The sequence below is a fragment of the Aplysia californica genome, unplaced genomic scaffold (assembly GCF_000002075.1).
Source record: "Aplysia californica isolate F4 #8 unplaced genomic scaffold, AplCal3.0 scaffold00844, whole genome shotgun sequence".
Taxonomy (NCBI): domain Eukaryota; kingdom Metazoa; phylum Mollusca; class Gastropoda; order Aplysiida; family Aplysiidae; genus Aplysia; species Aplysia californica.
The window spans coordinates 254,275-272,907 of NW_004798114.1; the positions used below are offsets into that span (position 1 = coordinate 254,275).

The window sequence follows — 18,633 nt, forward strand, 5'->3', positions numbered from 1 at the left end:
GTCAACAAAACCAGACGGGACATGGTCAGAAACAACAAGATCAGAGAAATGGTGGGAACAACACCTGACCTCCTCTACATCCGAAGGCAAACGATCAGGTGATTTGGACATCTCACACGTATGGCACCTAACCAGCTTGCCAGTAAAGCCTACTACAGGAAAGTGTAAGGGTACAAAGCAAGAGGAAGACCAAGAAAGACCTGGATCCAAGGTGTGAAGGATACCCTGAGAACATTCAATATCCCACCCAGCCAGGCCATCAAACTTGCTAGAGACAGGAAGCTCTTTCTCACCTCGAAGCCCTAGAGGTACAAGAGGACGGATAAAGTAAAGTAAGTAAGTAATGCTTATCTTCTGCAGTGCCATAACTTTTAACAAAGCTAAAACACATCTTCCACATGGCGGCAGACCAGAACTAATTTCTCAGGCCATGATCTAGAGGTCAATATCTCAACTCTGATGAGCATTTACACCCAAAGTCGTTTAAAGAGGATGGTTAGACTCTGGAGAGTGCCATTGTTTGATCTTACTTTTCTATAATCCCATTTTAGTTTCCGCCTGTATTGCTTTTCTCTGGCCCTATATGGCAGTTTTTATTTGGCTGTCCCGTGGTTTTATGTACCCCGCATAACTTAGCAAAATTTGATCATTTTTTTGCATAATTTCTAATTTATTTTTCTCTATCATTCTTCGTTAAATTAACAGAATTGCACAATTTCACATTTTTGGGCTCTGTTTGCATAATTTCAGAATTTTTCTGGCATAAAACGACGGGGTACAGATTTGGATATGCTTCTCTATACATTTATGTCAACTCAAACCTTGTGAATCTATAGTCCCTACTAGAATATGGGATAGTTCTGTGCACTTACAACTCATACATCCACACCCAGACATCCTGGCAGCTCCACTCTCGGAATGTAAATTTTAGACTGGTTTTGTGGGGCATTTTTTTCAATTTGAGGAAAGAGAAGGACGTTGACAAGATAAAGGTCATGTAGTGGGGGCAAGAAGCAAGACAAGACAGGTCTCTACAGACATAAACAACAGAGAGAAAGAAAAGAAGTCAGCCCTATAAGATTCCCTGTAAGGACTTCTCTGTTGACATCCACCCCTTGGCACTCATATTACCTAATGCAGTAGCAAGCGCCGTAAAACCTCTACTAAAACTAAACAGAAGTAAGACTTGCCAGAGGCGCACTCCAACCACCTGATGGGGTGTTTTTATCCCACACATGGCAGCCTTTCCTCCTAGAGATGGTCGATAAATCGGAGGTCCTGTCTCTCAACCTAACGTAGTAGTGTTGAAAAGGACATACGTTTAACCAAACTGCTTAATTAAAGTCATTGGACTTAAAGCAGTTTCATAGCACAGTGGCCTTCATGTTCATGGTGTTTAAGTTTGTGAATAAAAAATATTATAAGAAACCATAAACATTTACCCTCCCATCTCATTGTTCAATCCAGTCAAAACTATGAACGGATTATTTGTTTGTTTTGTTGGAGTAAAGAGAATCACATTCAATCATATTGACACAAACACAGTACAGTGGTGTCCATTTATAACCAGCCTCTGTTATTACTCTGAGTGTAAGTAATATGAACCTGGCTACAACAGGGCTCAATGTGGGCAGCCTCGGAATAACAGTGATCTTGCAGCACATGAAAATGCTTTCGATCCATCGAATTATTAAAATTTGTCTCAACCAAGACATTTCGCCAGTTTGTATGATCGCTGGCCTAAACTAAACTTTCAAACACATACCCCTCATAGTGTTAGGGGTCACTGATCAATTCCGTCTCAGTGTCAGCAAAACAGCCCACTGGAAAAGGATCTGTGGTAATCGAATATATATATATAGCAAGCTGAAGGTGCAATGGTACTGGTAGTTTCCCTTGATAACGGTTATAACAGGACTCGCTGATAATAGAACAGGAAAAAAACTGCCCGTCCTTCCTGTCCTGTTATATCCGAGTTTGACTGTAATGTAGAGCACAGAAAAGAAAAACGGATGGATGGACACAGAGGGAAGGAAAGAAAAGAGGGGATCTACAAAAGGGGGCCATTCAACCACCCACTTGAGGGGATCTACAAAAGGGGGCCATTCAACCACCCACTTGGAACGTATGAGAACTTCCTTTATATGAGCAAAATAAGTGTAATAGACAACATAAACACTCAACAGGTAAATATGATGTAGAAAAAGAAAGAAAAAAAAGAAGAGAAAAGGTAATAGTGGTATTCAAAATGTAATTTAATTTGGTCTCAAAACATCATACTTTCCAAGATAATTCACATCATGACAGAATTCTTTACTTCACTCTTTTTACACAATGTAAACTTTCATTCAATACTAAAAACACCCCCCAATAACTTGTTAACTGCACACATAACTGTGTAGAGTTGAGATATGTCTCAAGTGTGACCATGGAAAATTTTCACCACCTTTGAGATAAGGGTGATGCTTAAAATTTGCGCCAATCTTCAAAAACACTTGGTTTTGTCGAGTCCGGGGCTAGTCATAGCTCTTTCTGTACAATTCTATACAACTTGAATATCAGCTCACAACATCCGCCAAATCAAAACGATACAACTCAAAGTTTGCTCCCTTAATACATGTCGATAAAAAAGTCACATTTGGTGCTTCGAAAATATAGAAAAGTAAATGATGTTAAGCATTTTATTCTTTTCATTAGAAGTGTTTTATCTCAAGTTTTTTCCCTTTTGAAACTTCATACAACGAAGTCGTGCAGAGAAATGTTCTTATTCCGAACTTTCCAGCAAAGCTGGGAGGGAACTGTCCTTCTTTTCTATAAAACTCAGGAGCACACCACATGTAGACATTCCAGTAGAAACTTGAACAACAAGAACAAGAACAAAACCAGACATATTTTTTCCATATTACAATAAACAAGTAACAATACAAGTTGCGTATCAAAGTCCTACACACAGGCACTGCAAAATATATCTACAAAAATAAATTAAGTTTGCATGAGGTCAATAACTATAACACTTACAGCCGTCATAATTCAAAATTCCCACCAGACGTTCAAGCACTTTGAATCAGACATACGTACACATATACACCCCTGCAGACACACTAGAAACCTCTTTGTCAAATCTATATATACAATTGCGTTTATCAAGCATTAACAAAAACATAATCCGATGCAGCAGCTGAGGACAGAGTGAAATGTAGCGGCTGTCATGTGGAGAGAGAACAAAGCTCTTGAACAAAAGTACCATGAAAAAAGTAGTGCAAAAACAAATACTTCTCTTTTCTAGAATTCTCCTCAAGTCGCTTACACAAACACAGACGAGGACCACACACAATTTACTATACATCCATATAAAAGGCAGGCAAAAATATTTTACTCATATCACTGACACAATAACGGAACCAATTTGAACTCACTACAGAATACACAAGAAAGATACACCCCCGCTTCTTCCTTTGTGGTTTCTTGTCTACCATCCCAACTCTGTAGTGCTTATAAGAAATATGGAGCAAAAAAAATCCTGGGAAAATCACAAACTATGAACATGTAGTAGGCCAGGTTCAAATGCTACAGATTTAAAAAACTGACACAAATCTGTCCTTGTAATTCTGACCTGACAACTACCCAACACGCTAAAAATACTAGTAACACAATCGACTAAAATACTGAAAGGAGCCTAAAAGTCCCTTCCTTAACTGCAGGTATTTAACACTGCAGTTTACATCATGAAGGAGACAGGTCGCATCAACCCAGCTAATTATTATCATCATAACTATTACATGTCGTACTTCCTTCCTCTTTAGTGTAGGTGTCATTTATGCCCCTATCGAAACAATTTAGACGACAGCCAGCTAACACCACAAGAGACAAATGTAGAAACTTTATTAAATGCCATCCCCACAAACAAATCATGTGTGGCATCGTAGTGAAATCAGGCGTTCGTCAAAATAATGAAATAAAAAAGACTGGCATTTTTCTGTCCGTTAGGCAATTTTTATCGAATTTTTGTTTTTTGGTACAACACCTTTAAGGTCCATTTAAAAACACATTTCTGTGTGGATTTTACTGAAAAATGTTGATTTAAGGAACAAAAATGGAAAATTTTCAGTTTCTTAAGACTTTCAAGCTTTGAAAGTCGCAAAACTTTGGCGGCCATTTTTTGGGCTAATTTTACCTCTGAAACCAGGCTACCCCCACCTCTTTCAATTGCAAATATCTCGACCTCTATTCATGATAGATGAGTATTTTTTTTCCCCCGAAAGCAAGACAAACGAACAAGCTTTAAAATGATACCAATCACTTCAGATGTCCAAAAATTGACGAGCGCTTGATTCCACCTCGTCGCGACACAAATAACAAATTGTTTGCGCACAGCAGAGTGCCGAACAATCATGGCCACAGAGGCCATTACATAAACCTGAGACCGAGACCAAGAAAACTTCCACACGGAAATTTTCAGACTGACACACCCTGTCGTCTTTTTCACGGAAAAAATGTAATCTCTCTAGCATGCGCAAATTAATATCATAAATACCCTTCATCAACAAATTCACAACACATCCCACCACATCCTGATATTACCATCCTCTTCATGTTATACACAACTCTCATTGGAAACCACATTACGCATTAACAACAACAAAAAAGAATCATAAAAAAAGACAACAAAAGAAAATATAATCATTAAAAATACATTTTTAAATTCATTAAAAAAGATTACTTGAAAAATCAATATACAAATGCCCCCCCACTCACTCAACCATCACTACTATCACACATTGTCATACTGATTCTTCATTCCCCCCTCTCATTCAACCATCACTTTCACACATTGTCATAATCATCATCCTCCATCTTCCTCTTCAGAGGGTTGGGAGTGACGACAAGTGACGGAGTGGCAGAACTCAGAGTGGCCGAGGAAGAAAGCGTCAATGGCTGACTGCTGATGCCGCTGCTGCTGCTGGCACCGCTGCTGCTGTTGGCGCTGATAATGCGGGTCAGGCCCGAGGCTCCGATTCCACCTGGGGAGAGACGGAAGGTAACTTTCCATTTAGTGTTTCGGGAGAAGTGTAAACTCAAGTTGGCAAAATAACGCAGCTGACTGTCACGTTTCTCTTCCGAAGGAAGATCCACATGACATCACAAAAAAAAACCTTTCCTGATGAGTTAGTACTGATGGTTAAGACACTTATTAATATATTTGAGTGCCCGCATGGAGACTCCATCGGAAATCTGGGCATGGCCCTTCAGTTACGTCTGTTTGCCGTAGTGAAATATCCTATTTGAAGTGCAGATACGTCTTCCTACCTTTGACTCGGGGCGTCCATTCAAACGAAGATACAAAAATTAATAATTTTGGCAGATACATCAGTCTGCCTTGGCACGGCAGTATACCGCGAACCGCTACAGCAAGAAAATCCCCGGCTCAGACCAGAAATACTATGGACCGAACCCAAAGAGGTCGTCACATATCTGACAGCCTGCGGGAGGCTGCTGCCCTCCAGGTCCAGAGAAGTCAAGCGTAGCCGTAGAAGACGAACAAGAACAACAACTCTCGTGGCTGGATTATACATTCCAGTTTTCTATCTCAATCCCGCCTAAGCTGTCCCCGCAGTTTTAAGCAACAAAAAATTTGAAATTATACAAACTGAGCCCAAAAATGTGAAATTATGCGATTCTGTTAATTTTAACAAAGAATGAAATAAAGGAAAATAATAAGAAATTATGCAAAAAATTATCAAATTTTGGTAAATTATGCGGGGTGCATTAAACCCCAGGGACAGCCTTAGGTACTATAACGACGAATTTACCCATCACAAGCCTGAGTACCATAAATACTTGTGAAGAGCAATAAAAAACACTGTGAGAAATGTGGTGGTTCCGATGTTGAAGATATACCTTTCAATCCTCAGCACATCTACCTTTTAATTTATTATTTTAATGATAACAAGGCTAGAGGGCGACCGAGAAAGACCTGGACAGATGGAGTCAGGGAAACATTAACAACTCACGGCATCCCCCTCACCCAAGCTCTCCGACTGGTGGCAGAGAGAGGTCTCTTTCTTCCCGCGACACCCAAAAGGGTATAAGCGGCGGATAAAAGTAAAGTAAAGTAAAGATGACAAAGTTAAACCGAGTTACACTAGAAAGTACATCAGCATGCCATATCCCTGCCTTATACATATTGTAGTCTAAAAGAAGGCATGATTTGAATTTCTTTTAGGTAAAATACTTAAACTTGCCCTCATATAAAATGACTCATTAAAAAGTCTTGTATTCCTTCCCATTCAAAATACACATTACCTCTCCCCAACTCTCCAGGCAAGTGAGTTTGCATAAAATTAATCCCCCATAAAACACACCTAGCATTGCAGCCTGTCGGGTGCACACTAATATCGACAACATGAATTCCGTCTGCTTGCTGAGAAATACCTTTACAGCAGCAGAAGAAAAGCACCTTGACGAATCAACAACACCATATCCGGTAGAGCATAGCCTCGCACCTTGCCCTGCCAGGAATCTATACCATGCATTCGAGCAGTAAATACAGATCAAAAGTTATATATACCAATTAGCATAACCTTACTCTCCTTTGAAGTTGTTTGAAAAAAGTTGTTGGAGTTTCCATTTTCAGAAGAAGAAAAAATTGAACAAAAGATCAAATTCAGACCCAACTACTTGTAATCCCTTCAAAATAAATTACTCGGGAGTTAAGACCTTTATACGACTGCTGGATGTAACAGAGATTTATTCCACAGTCATGATGTTAAGCCTCATCATCATCATCACCATCATCATCATGTCCTTTCTCCACCCTGGGTCAGGGTACAGGCCATGAACAAAACACTTTCCACCTTTCCTCATCCTGGGCTAGCCTATTCATCTTATTCCATGTCTTCCCACTTTTCTGTTCATCAATTTCTTGTCTTTGACTCTTCTGCAGGTTCCACGTGGTCTTCCCCTGGATCCTTCACCCTGTGGATTCCAGTCCAACACTTTCTTTGTAATGCAGCTGCCTGACTTCCTGACAAGACTCACTTTGACCACAAGCAAAGAGAAAAACCCCATCTTAGTTTGCTTATAGTTTAAGTAAGTGTTTTACGGCACTCGCAACTGCATAAGGTCACATGAGCACCAGAAGATTAGAGGGGTTACAAGAGAGTAACAAACATAAAAAAGAAGAAGGGGAGATAAGGACGATAGTTTTCTATAGGAAAGAAGGAGCAAACCACACCAGAGCATCCGCCAACCACCCACAAACCCAATCTTATCTATTGTCGAGGAGTGAACTTACCGAGGCCAGGGTTGACTCGCACCGTGGGTTTGGGTGTGCCGGGCTGCTTGTTGAGGATGGCCACGGTGGGCTGGGTAAGCGTCTTGGTCACCACCGCCAGAGTGGGCGTGCCCAGGCTCTTCACTGAGGGAACAACACAACACCACAAACGTTTTTAGTTTTAGGAGAGGGAAAAGATACTGGACAAAACGACAACATGGCTAGGAGCAGCAAGAACAACAGACACCATTGCTGCAATGCAAGACAGAGTGAAGTGGAGGACCATGATCGCCCACGCCAGTCGGCAAGGCACCCGATGATGAGAGGTTTTACGGCGCTCGCGGTCATATGAGCGCCAGAACATTAGAGGTGTTACAAGAGAGTGACAAACATAAAAAAGAAGATGGGGAGATAAGGACGACAGACGATTGAAAGGAAAGAAGAAGCAAGAAGCAAAACCACACCAAAGCACCCGCCAACCACCCACACACCACAAACATGGGCCATTATTTACAATACAAATATGAGTAACCTTCAATTCTTCTATTTCTTCTATTTTGCGAGAGAGATATTCTTCTCTGCGGATGCGTCCGTTATCGTCAGATATTGATTGATGGACACACTTTAACATGTTGACTGCTACCATATGAAATCTTTTTTTTTTTAAGTCAAATTAGTAGAAAAAAATATGCCTACATTGTAGACATACATAACAATACATACATATATGATATACATAAGTAATTTTTTGTCTAAGAAAAGACAAGTACATTGACACAATAATAAGTCATTCAATGCTGGAAAATAGAGGTCAGACTAAAAGAAGCAAAAGAAGGAAAATGTAAAGAAGTATGACCCACCAGTAGCGCTCTCCAACCACCCGCCAAAAATAATTAAACATGCCACACAGGTAATAACTGAAGGTTTCAATGCTTAGTTGCCCACTAAAGAGAGGATTAATCTTTTCAAAAGCAGGTCTGCCAACAGTCAAAACATTTGTCACTGCTGGGTTAAGATACAGAAAAAAAAAAAAAAATCACATAACCACACGAAAACTGGCAGAGATATAGACGCAAAGATACAAAGCTATGCATTAGTGACGACCGTGTGCATAAACAACTTTAGAGTAAATAACAAGCATAAAAATGTTCAGCAAGAAAACTTGAAACACAGATAAGACAAACTATTGCTGAGACAAAGTTCATTCACTATCAGCCTCAGCCACAGACTGATCCTAGTTTGCAACCTCAACCCCTTTGTACACAATACAAGAACACATTCCTGTGAGCATGAGGCTCCGACAGTACAAAAAATCAGTGTGACAATAGTTTGCTACCTCTTTGTACACAATACAAGAACACATTCCTGTGAGTACGAGGCTCCGACAGTACAAAAAATCAGTGTGACAATAGTTTGCTACCTCTTTGTACAGCAGTTAATAATACAAGAACAAGTTCCGGTGAAACTCAAACAGTACAAAACACAGGCCAACAACTGGGACATTTTATGTCTACAGCCTTGATGAGTGCTACAAGGACATCACCACAGCACTAAAGACATCTGCTAAGGAAGCGATTCCAAGAGGGAACCCAAAGTTCCGCCCTTATGGGAACAAAGACCTGGAACAACTGACCAAGGCCAGAAAGAAAGCCACACGGCATGCTGAGAAGAACCAAACAGCCGAAAACAGAAAGCACTACAACTACCTGACCGCCAAGGAAAAGCTGAAGAGCAACAGTGCGAAAAGAAAAACATGGAGAGAACATTGTGGATAACTAGACCTGCGTAAGGATGGGAGGAAAGCCTGGAACCTGCTCACCAATCTTTCAGGTACAAAAAGAAGGAAAAACCCCGCCCCAATGAAACCAACTGAGAAAGGAGAAACATGCAGAGCTGAGGTGATGAATAAATACTTTGCTAGCATCAACAAGAAAGGAAACCAGAACAAACTGAGCCACACAATAAAGCAGCTGACTAAAAGGGCAGAACAGACTCCCAACGTAAACCTGGAGGTGTTTGAGAAGGAGACTACTCTTACTGAATTGAAGGCAGCCCTCAAAAAGTGTAAAAAGGCCCCAAGACCAGACCACATCATCAACAAGATGATCCTCAACCTGACAGACTTTTCCCTCTCCATACTCCTGGACTTCTTCAACAGGATCTGGGATGAGGGACAGCTCCCAACAGAATGGAAGAAGGCAAACATCACACCGATACTGAAGAAGGACAAACCAGCCAGCCAGCCAGCCCTCAAGCTATAGACCAATCTCTTTAACATCATGCCTGGGTAAGGTCGTCGAGAGAATGGTCAACGAAAGACTGTACTGGTTCATGCTTACACAGATGGGTCAGCAACAAACGCTACACGGAATGCTGGATACGGACCCATCATCAAATATCGAAACAACCTTGGAGAAAAGAACCAGACCCAACTATTCGGCCCATGTGGAACATACAGCTCCACTATGACGCAGAGAGAGTTGGCATAGTAAAGACCCTGGAGCAGATCATCAAGGACTTTCTAGAAGGTGCAGTAACACCAGGAGATGCTGTTGTCTTCTCTGGCTCAATGTCAGACTTCCAAGCCGTCGAGGGAGGAGGGGACTACAGAGGTGACAGGAACATTCTCAGCCTTGTAAAACAGATGTGCACTTCCTATGGCATCCGGGTCACACTGCAGTGGGTGCCTGGCCATTCTGGAGTACCAGGGAATGAGACTGCAGACCAGCTATCAAAGACTGGAGCGAGCCTGCCCCAGACAGACACAGCCGCCTCTCTACAGACCTGCAGAGCGATCATCCAAGCCAAAAGCAGAGACGAGAGGCTAAACAAATGGGCCAACGCAGAAACAGGAATATCTCTCTCTTCCGGTACAAGAACAAACCCTATCCCAAAGACCCTTCGAATCTCTTATGTGGAGCCAATCAGACATTGATCTTCAGAGCCCGCAGAGGACACTTACACACCAACAAGAACATAAACAGAAATAACCTCATGTGGGAACCCCATTGCAGACACTGTGACTACCATGAGGAGACCGTTGAACATCTTCTCCTTCACTGCCCAAACCTAGCAGTTCTTCGATGCAGGCTCCTACACACACCTACAGACTTACAAAGCCTGCTCTACTCTGGCATTGACCAGATGACAAGGACATGTGATTACTTGAGGGAGGCATTGCGCTGCCAAGGGCGAAATGCTTGCAGCTAAAGGGATTTGAAAACAACATGTCTACTGCCTATCTCCACGTTACAAACAATTTCCTTTATTAAAGAAGGTCAGTTTGACATAGACAAAATCAATAATTCAAAGGCAAAAACACTGTGGACTATACAGATTATTAATTTACAAGCTACCATCTGTCCTGAAGACCCTGGAAATCTTGTACCTTGTTGTTGCTGATCCAGAAACTGGTGGGCTATTGTAGGTATCTCTATTCAGCCTGGTTCAAAAAGAGAGATGTACCTGTTTGCGCTGAGGATCTTTTAGGGCTACTCCCTAGAAACCTTTGTCTTTGTTTGGCAGCTGGGGAACGAAAGTCAGAAAGTTCAAACTCACCCTGTGGGCTGATGCCAATCCTTTGGCTCATTGGCAAGCCGTACTGAACACTTCTTGGCTGAAATGGCAACAAAAAAAATAATAAATAAGACATACAGACTAGCTTGTTCTCTCGTCCAAAATCAGAAGCACATAGGGGAACAAAACACACATGTAGGATGCCACTGCTATTGACTGATTAAAAATTTACAATTAGTTAAAATGAGGATAAAGGCAAACGGCTACATTTCACCAAGAATTTTACGGGGCTCGCAACTGCATGAGGTCATATGAGCGCCAAGGGGTGGATGTCAACAGAGAAGTCCAAAAGGGGAATCAGGCTTACTCTGCTCACCTCTCTAGCCTCAACAGCACAAAGACGTAAAAGACCAATGAAACTTAAAACACAACAACATAAAAACCCATTGACATATATTTTATATACAGAGCAACAGTATGCAACATTTCAGAAAAAAACAGAACGTAAACATTTTCTACCAAAAACCCTTCTCCAAAAATAAAATTTTAAAAAACATTGAAAAAATATATCACAGGCAATTATAATACCTTTTTCATGGTCTTGAGTCTGTAGTTAGGTGCAGACAAACAGTATCTGTCTGGCGGCAGGCGGGGACCACAGTAGGGCTTCACCAGCGGTAGAGGCTGACTGTTCTTCTGACGGGCTATCTCCATGAGCAGCTGGGAGGACAAAGACGGAAAAGAGACATTTGAAAGGATATACAAAGTAAAGTAAAGTTGTTCCCGCATCCGATCCGGACATTGGGGATTGCCTTGTTAGTGAGACAACTTCCGGGGCCTTCAGCATATTGAGGTAGGGTGGCCAGTTCCTTTTCACGCCGCCTTTACTTCCCCAACTCGAAGTCGGGTACCCATTACTGCTGGGTGGGCAGGAGGGGGCGAAAAAATCTGTGTATGAACCGAGGCTCGAACCCGGAAGGGATATATACAACATAAACATATTTTTTCAAAAACATATACCACATTTTAAAAAACAACTACAAACAAAATCCATCCAAAGACAAGCATGAAGTTGGCGAGGTAGAGAACGTTTAAAAAATAGAAGAAAAGAGAAAAAAATAACCCATCTTTTTCAAATGTTTTCCTAATAAGGACTGTTCAGTTACCACTGCATGAAGTGCAAACACAATAAATCAAAGGTTACATCAATAGTGATTACACAACAAAACATGCCATTTCAAGTCACCCAGTACAACACCTTGCTTTTGAGCTGAGAACACTGAGTGTTGCTTCAGTACCTAAGCCTAGCAACCACCAACCTAAAAGCCAGGTCACTGCCATTGCTTGAAACAATTTTTGTGCCTGAGGTTTTTTTGAAGACGGAGAAATCATTGTAGTGTATCATTTACATTTTAAAATTATTATGTCTTTTGTAGATTTTTTTTACAATTAGTATTCTTTAAACAGAAGCACACAGGGGAATTTAAAAAAAAACAGCTGCAGGATGCTTCCGCTATTGACTGATTTGAAATTTGCTGTGATAATCATTCTTAAAACATAAAAGAAAGATTTTTTTTTTTACCCTATAAATTTCATTTCTAATATTCACGAAAATCAGTATGTTTGATTACTATTCTCACCCTAACTTTTTATAATTTATTAATCACGTAGCTTAAAATCTGACTTGCTTATTAACAGCATAATTGTGCTTATACTGTACTATTTTAAGTTTTGATGCATCTTGAAAACTGCCAAAATTACATCCTTCTAAAATCTTAAAACACACCCAAAAAAAACACTTGGCTCATTTTCAATTATCATTCTGAAAGATGTCTCAAAGTCCAACTACAATTTAATTGTATAGCTTTTATCAGCATAAATGTCTACTGTGGGTTCAATTTCTTTAACATCTTAGAAACAAATATTGAAAAAATATATATAAATAAAAACTTGAACATTGCATGTCAATTTACTCTCATAAAAGAAAAAAGAAAATAAAGTTAAAAAGACAAGCAACTCAAAATGAAAGAATGATCTCACATCTTTTGGAGGAGGAGTGGTGAAGGAGTGATCCATTTTCATCTGAACAGCTAACTTGATGTCGTCTGCATCAATGTTCTTGCGGTTTGCGTGACTAGAGTAAACCTTCGCATCTTCTAAGACGTCGGTGACATATCCTGTGGAGGAGGAAGTGTATTACTCAAAATTAAAATTAACGATCACGATCCTGTTCATTTATGATCTGAAACAAAAAGCATGTACTATTCATAGTCAAATTTTGATTTATTCCAACAGTGAATTTCATTGTTTTCACAGCTCTTTCTCATTCAAAAAAGAAAATCTACTTTCAAACTCTTTGAAATTTTTCTTCGTTGTACACATTACTACGCAAGTTTATTACATTATCAAATCGATTATTTGCTTTGACAAGACCATTTTTCCGTTCTCTTTTCTGATCGACATGTTTCGATGTTATTCTACAGATTTAATTTGAGAAAGTAGGCCAAATCTTCAACGAATATATATTATATAAATCAAAGTCAAGGTTTGTAGAGTTTCAGTCAGCTAAATAAAAAGTCCAAGACAAACCAGAAAATCAGAAAGAGAACAAACATATCCCCAAAAATGTCTTTACTCAGGGGGCTCAGTTGATCAACAGCCACGGTGTATGCTTATCAACCCCAAGGTCCGACCAGTCTTTTTTCTCATATTTCTAAATTTCCTGATTCTAGGGAAAGCAGGATTGAGCACCTATCTTCAAAGTTAAGGATTAAAAATTTAGGAGGTCCTATTTAGAAGAAGTTTTTCACGATAAAATATAGTTATTCTCACCATGGGTGAGAATGAAATGGATATTATTCTCACCCGCTCCGAGAAATTATTCTGTCTTACCTGGGTGTTGAGAACGGGTAGATCTAGATAGAGGCCTAGCAATACATGTAGGCTAATAGGATGATAGAAATTAATTTGTGAAATTGGAGAGACCGTCCGTGACCTGCCCCCGAGTGCTAGCCGATTTTTTTTGGCTCCCGCAGGGAATGTTATTGTTTCATTTTTTAAAATCTAGACAGTATGCCCGCGTACCTTCACTAAAACCCTAGATGAGTGTATACATTTCTCAATTCAGAAAGGAGTTCACTAGCCAGAGTCGTATGTTTTTAAAAACAAAATAGCCTAAACTGAAAGCTGTTTAATGAAATAACGTTTGTAATAGATCTAGAATCTAGTATGTCTGAATAGGATTTGTTTACAATACAATAAACATTTTACCCCTAACAGAACCCATGAGGGCATGCAGCGCCTTGGCCCGTTGGCAATTTTAGTCCCCTCGCACACTCAGCGGAGTGAGAGGGGAAGTCGAGTGAGAGAGGGGAGCGAGTTTTGTCACCTGGAGCGCTCAGTGACAGGAGGGGCCGGGTCCTAGGCCTATGACTGTAGGCCCTAAGTGAGAATTTATTAATTAGGGTACACTAGGCCTAATAAAAAGACAAGAGAATGCCCGAAACAAAATAAAAAGGGCGGAAACGAAAAAAGCGGGTGAGAATACTAGGCTGTCGCTATTCTCACCCGGGGTGAGAATAGTATCCATTTTATCCTTACCCCGGGTGAGAATAATCACAGTGGATTACTATAGATAGTGGATTGATTATTCTCATCCGGGGTGAGGATGAACTGGATAATATTCTCACCCGAAGTGAGAATAAAATTGATACTATCCTTACCCCAGGTGAGAATAACGACAGCCTACTATTCTCACTCGATTTTTTCGTTTCGGGCATCTAGGACCCCTGTCACTGAGCGCTCCAGGCGACAAAACTCGCCTCCCTCTCTCACTACGCTGAGTGTGCGAGGCGACTAAAATTGCCCACGAGCGGGCCAGCTCTTGAGCGCGGAAGACGACTATTGCGGAGTTGGGGGAACACCTTATCTTTTGAGCAAATAGCATCACCTTTTGTTGCTATTTAATTTATAGGTTCTCTAATGGAAAACTTTATTTACTCTTGAATGGTTTAACCAATCAAAATTAAGAAAAAAATAAGCCTAGGGTCAAGGAACTGCGTGCCTTAAAAATAATCGTAGGTTCTGTTAGGGATAACAATTAAACATGTTTTTTGTGTTGTTAACAAATGCCAATTCTAACATTACAATGACAAACTATTATACTAGACATTATTTCATTCAACAGCTTTCAGTTAAGGCTATTATTTCTGGCAAGTGAATTCCTTTCTGAATTTAGAATACAATACACTTGTCTAGGGTTTTGGAGTTTTGGAGAAGAATGCGTGCACTCTCAAGATTTTTAAAAATGAAACAATAACAATCTCCGCGGGAGCCTAGAAAAACCGGCCAGAGCTCTGGGGCAGGTCACTCTTACAATTCACATATCATTTATCATCCCATTAGCCTACATGTAGGCCTACCAGTTCCCAACACCCAGTCAGGCCTAAGAATAAAAGTCCATTGCATTCTCAGACCGGGTGAGAATAATATTCATTTTATTCTCATAACTACAGCCTTGCTAGATCTAATCTATAAATTAGTAGACAGAGAGTCCACTGCCAGTTAAGCCGGTTTTAGTCAGTGACGACAGTGAGGTAGACCTATTTTTAATATTATGGTCTGCTTAGTGCCATGAACGTAGTCTCAACAGCGCCTGCAAACTAAACTGCATTCAGGGCACCGTGAACTTAGCCACTGAACAGCTATTAACTCTTATCCTGCGTCTGTGCCCAGATGCAAATCTTATCAGCAACCGATTACGTCGGACGAGCCGGGCAGGCCGCCGGGGTCACTCAGTGTGTACTGTTGATGTACAGCGCGCACGCCGGGAAACGTGTGTTTTCGCCATGAATACCACGGGAGTGTGTTAACAGATGATGAAAATAACGCTCTATCTTTCATAGCTTTCTATTTTTATAAAGTGTTACAAACACATGAATAACCCCCTCTCACAAGCTGATAAGACATTACGAGTAGTTACGCACATTTGAATAACCTTTCTGGACGCTCTTGTTGTTTTGAATGACATGAGGTTCGAAAGGGGAAAATATACGTCAATTTCTGAATGTTTTACACTCAAATTGTTCTTTGTACCTGCACAACGGTATTCAAAACTATTAAACAAGCTTATTTTTTATCAGGTAGTACCATTTCATACAAAATCAAGCTCATTTGAAATATCTTGTATAGAAAAATGTAAGTCTTGTTTCCTCACTATCCTTTCGAGCTCCTCATGTCTAAGTGGGTCAATTTCTTCCATAATTTCATTGGACGAACATCTAGAGCTACCAACTTGGCATGTTTTGAATGAGACGTATGCCTCGATTACGAACCAACGCAGGCGGTTCTAGAAGAAGGCCACAAACGCACACAAACTCAAGCAGACTGACTCACACACACTTGACCTGCGTGAATGTGGATCCGACCCGAGACTCGAATGACACGTAAGATGATGCGCGGTGCGCGTGCGCTGAGCCAGGGGCTACACTGATTCGGGACCAGAACGTAGGCGAGGTGCCGAAATAGGCTTATCGGGCGACATAAACCCGGCTCCCGCAGGACGAGGGTTAATATTTCATTCGAAGTGACTATCACTATTCGGACTCGAGTCCGAATATGAAAAAATGTTAATCGGACTCTGATTCTTGTCCAGTATGACATCACTACCAACTTCCGACTTCCTGTGACTCGTGACTCCGGCTTCCTGTCCTGCCTCACTTGTGACTCGCCTCAGGCTGGGTAGAGACTGGGATCACTTCGGGCAAAATGGCGTTTTGTGCAGGAGCCGAGTTTTTATCTTTGATGAATTTGAAGCCGGCCTGAAAAGTTATAGCGCTTCTAATAAATGTTTATTTGTCAAGAGGTCATCAGAACCAATTAAAGATGGCTCGTTAGCGTGTGTCGGGGTCGGATGGGCGGCCTGCACACGTGTGGCTGTGTGTGCAGGTCGGGGAGGGAGGGGGGGGACTATCGGTCCGGGCGTTGAACGTCTTTTTCCCCCTGGCAACTGATCATTGTTACAATAACAAGCTAGTCTTGACGTAGATCTACGTAGTGAATTGTGCGCTGGTGTATGGAATCAAAAGCTGCCGTATGCTCGGCTCTACACAGCAACACAACTTTTTCTTGGTAAACAATCGAGATGACACAGGCTTGTGTATTTGAACGAATCGGTTCCGTTTTTTTACACAGCTCATAATATGCAGGTGCCAGGTGGTCTGCTAATCTTCAATTTTACCTTTTTCTACAACAAAGAAAGTGGGAAACATGGGGGGGTGAGGGGCGTATTAATGAGGCGGCGGGCATCGGATCGGCAGATAAGGTGTGGGGGAAGGAAGTGGCTATTCTCATCCGGGGTGAGAATAGAAAAACGATCTACCTCTCACCCCGGGTGAGACTTGCCAGCGTAGGCTATTCTCACCCGGTGCGAAACAAGACCTGCTTTTCCTCATTTTGGAATACTGTCTGTCGGTGTGGACGATCAAATTGATAAAAGCCAAGAAAAAATTACGTTATAGCACAAAAGTAAGCTAATTTGATCGTCTTCAAAGATGCTATGGCTATTTCACTGTTCGAATCGAGCCGAACTACGCGGGTCGCCATTTTGTTTTGCCCGTAAGTTCTCGCAAGATCTACTCCTCCCCTCTCTCTCTCTCTCTGTCTCTTTCTGAATACTGTCTATCGGTGTGGACGATCAAATTGACCAAAACAAAGTTAAAAAATGATGTTAAAATACAAAAGTAAATTAATTTGGTTGTCTACAAAGATGCTACGGCTATTTAACTTTTCGAATCGAGCCGAACTACGCGGGTCGCCATTTTGTTTTGACCGGAAGTTCTCGCGCTACTCCTCTCTCTCTCTTTCTCTCTCTCTCTCTCCACTGCCCACAGACAAAATTGTACGCTTTTAGTAGGCTACAGTTGTAATGGAACGTTTGTTCACGGCACAGAATTCTACAATTTTTCTGTTATCACAGTGTAGAATTCTGTGGTTTAGGGTGAACGCAAAATTTGTTGGCCTAGATCTAGGCTATAACGGTGAACGCGCACCGGGTGAGAATAGCCAAAAGACTCGCCTGCACTATTCTCAACCCGGGTGAGAATAGAGGTGGCCGTGGGGGAAACTAAAAAATGGCGAAAAATTGGAAGCACTGAACGTTAGATCTATAGCCTAGATCTAGAAATCTAGAACGAAGACACTTCCTTTTTTCCAGACCCGAGTCCGAATTACATTTTTTCATATTCGGATATGAAATTTTATCGAGTCTGAATATATGAAAAAAATAAAATCAATAAAATATTATACGAAGTGGCTAGCCATACTTAAGTACGGCTAGCCCCTTCCAATATTATATTATTATTACGGCACGGCCTATCTCATTACTCTTGCTCAGAAAGAAGACTTGCTGGCTCCTTGTTCTAGATAGGCCTATCTAGAATCTAGATCTAGATTTAGATCTAGAGCAATAGATAAAACGACAATGTGAATAAAAAATCAAATGTACTGTGGTGAGAAGAAGCCCCCCCCCCCCCCCTCCCCTTCCCCCGAGTCTCAACTTCATCATTATTCGGCCTTCAATCAAACTTCCAAACAAAGTATCAACAAACGGCGTACCCCTACTGAGTGAGTGCAGGGCAGGAGAGGAGAGGAAAGTATAGATCTAGATCTAGAGTCTAGTACCGATGGATCAAAAAGAAACTCACTGTATGTAAATTCAAGCATCTGGTTGATCAGACGTGGTTCTGATTCCAGAACACCCATATCTTTCAAGATAGCCGACATAACTTGGGCATCTTTCGGGGAGCTTTTCGCCGGCCCCGACATTTTGTTTCTCTCTTTACAAT

At 41.1% G+C, this 18,633-nt stretch overlaps 1 protein-coding gene across 2 annotated transcripts; it reads right to left on the bottom strand.

Annotated features, from left to right (window-relative positions):
* Positions 1-4,423: 4,423 nt before the first annotated feature.
* LOC101854209 (transcription initiation factor TFIID subunit 9) lies at positions 4,424-18,633 on the bottom strand. 2 transcript variants are annotated; one of them, XM_005110042.3, is made up of 6 exons: positions 18,493-18,633; positions 12,830-12,966; positions 11,378-11,509; positions 10,832-10,889; positions 7,295-7,417; positions 4,424-5,021 (listed from the first exon to the last, which is right to left on the bottom strand). In XM_005110042.3, the coding sequence occupies exons 1-6, from the start codon at positions 18,611-18,613 to the stop codon at positions 4,825-4,827; spliced, it is 768 nt and encodes a 255-aa protein (XP_005110099.1). In that variant the 5' UTR covers positions 18,614-18,633; the 3' UTR covers positions 4,424-4,824. The 2 variants fall into 2 exon arrangements, with proteins under 2 accessions (XP_005110099.1, XP_012944419.1); XM_013088965.2 differs by having other exon boundaries at positions 4,424-5,042.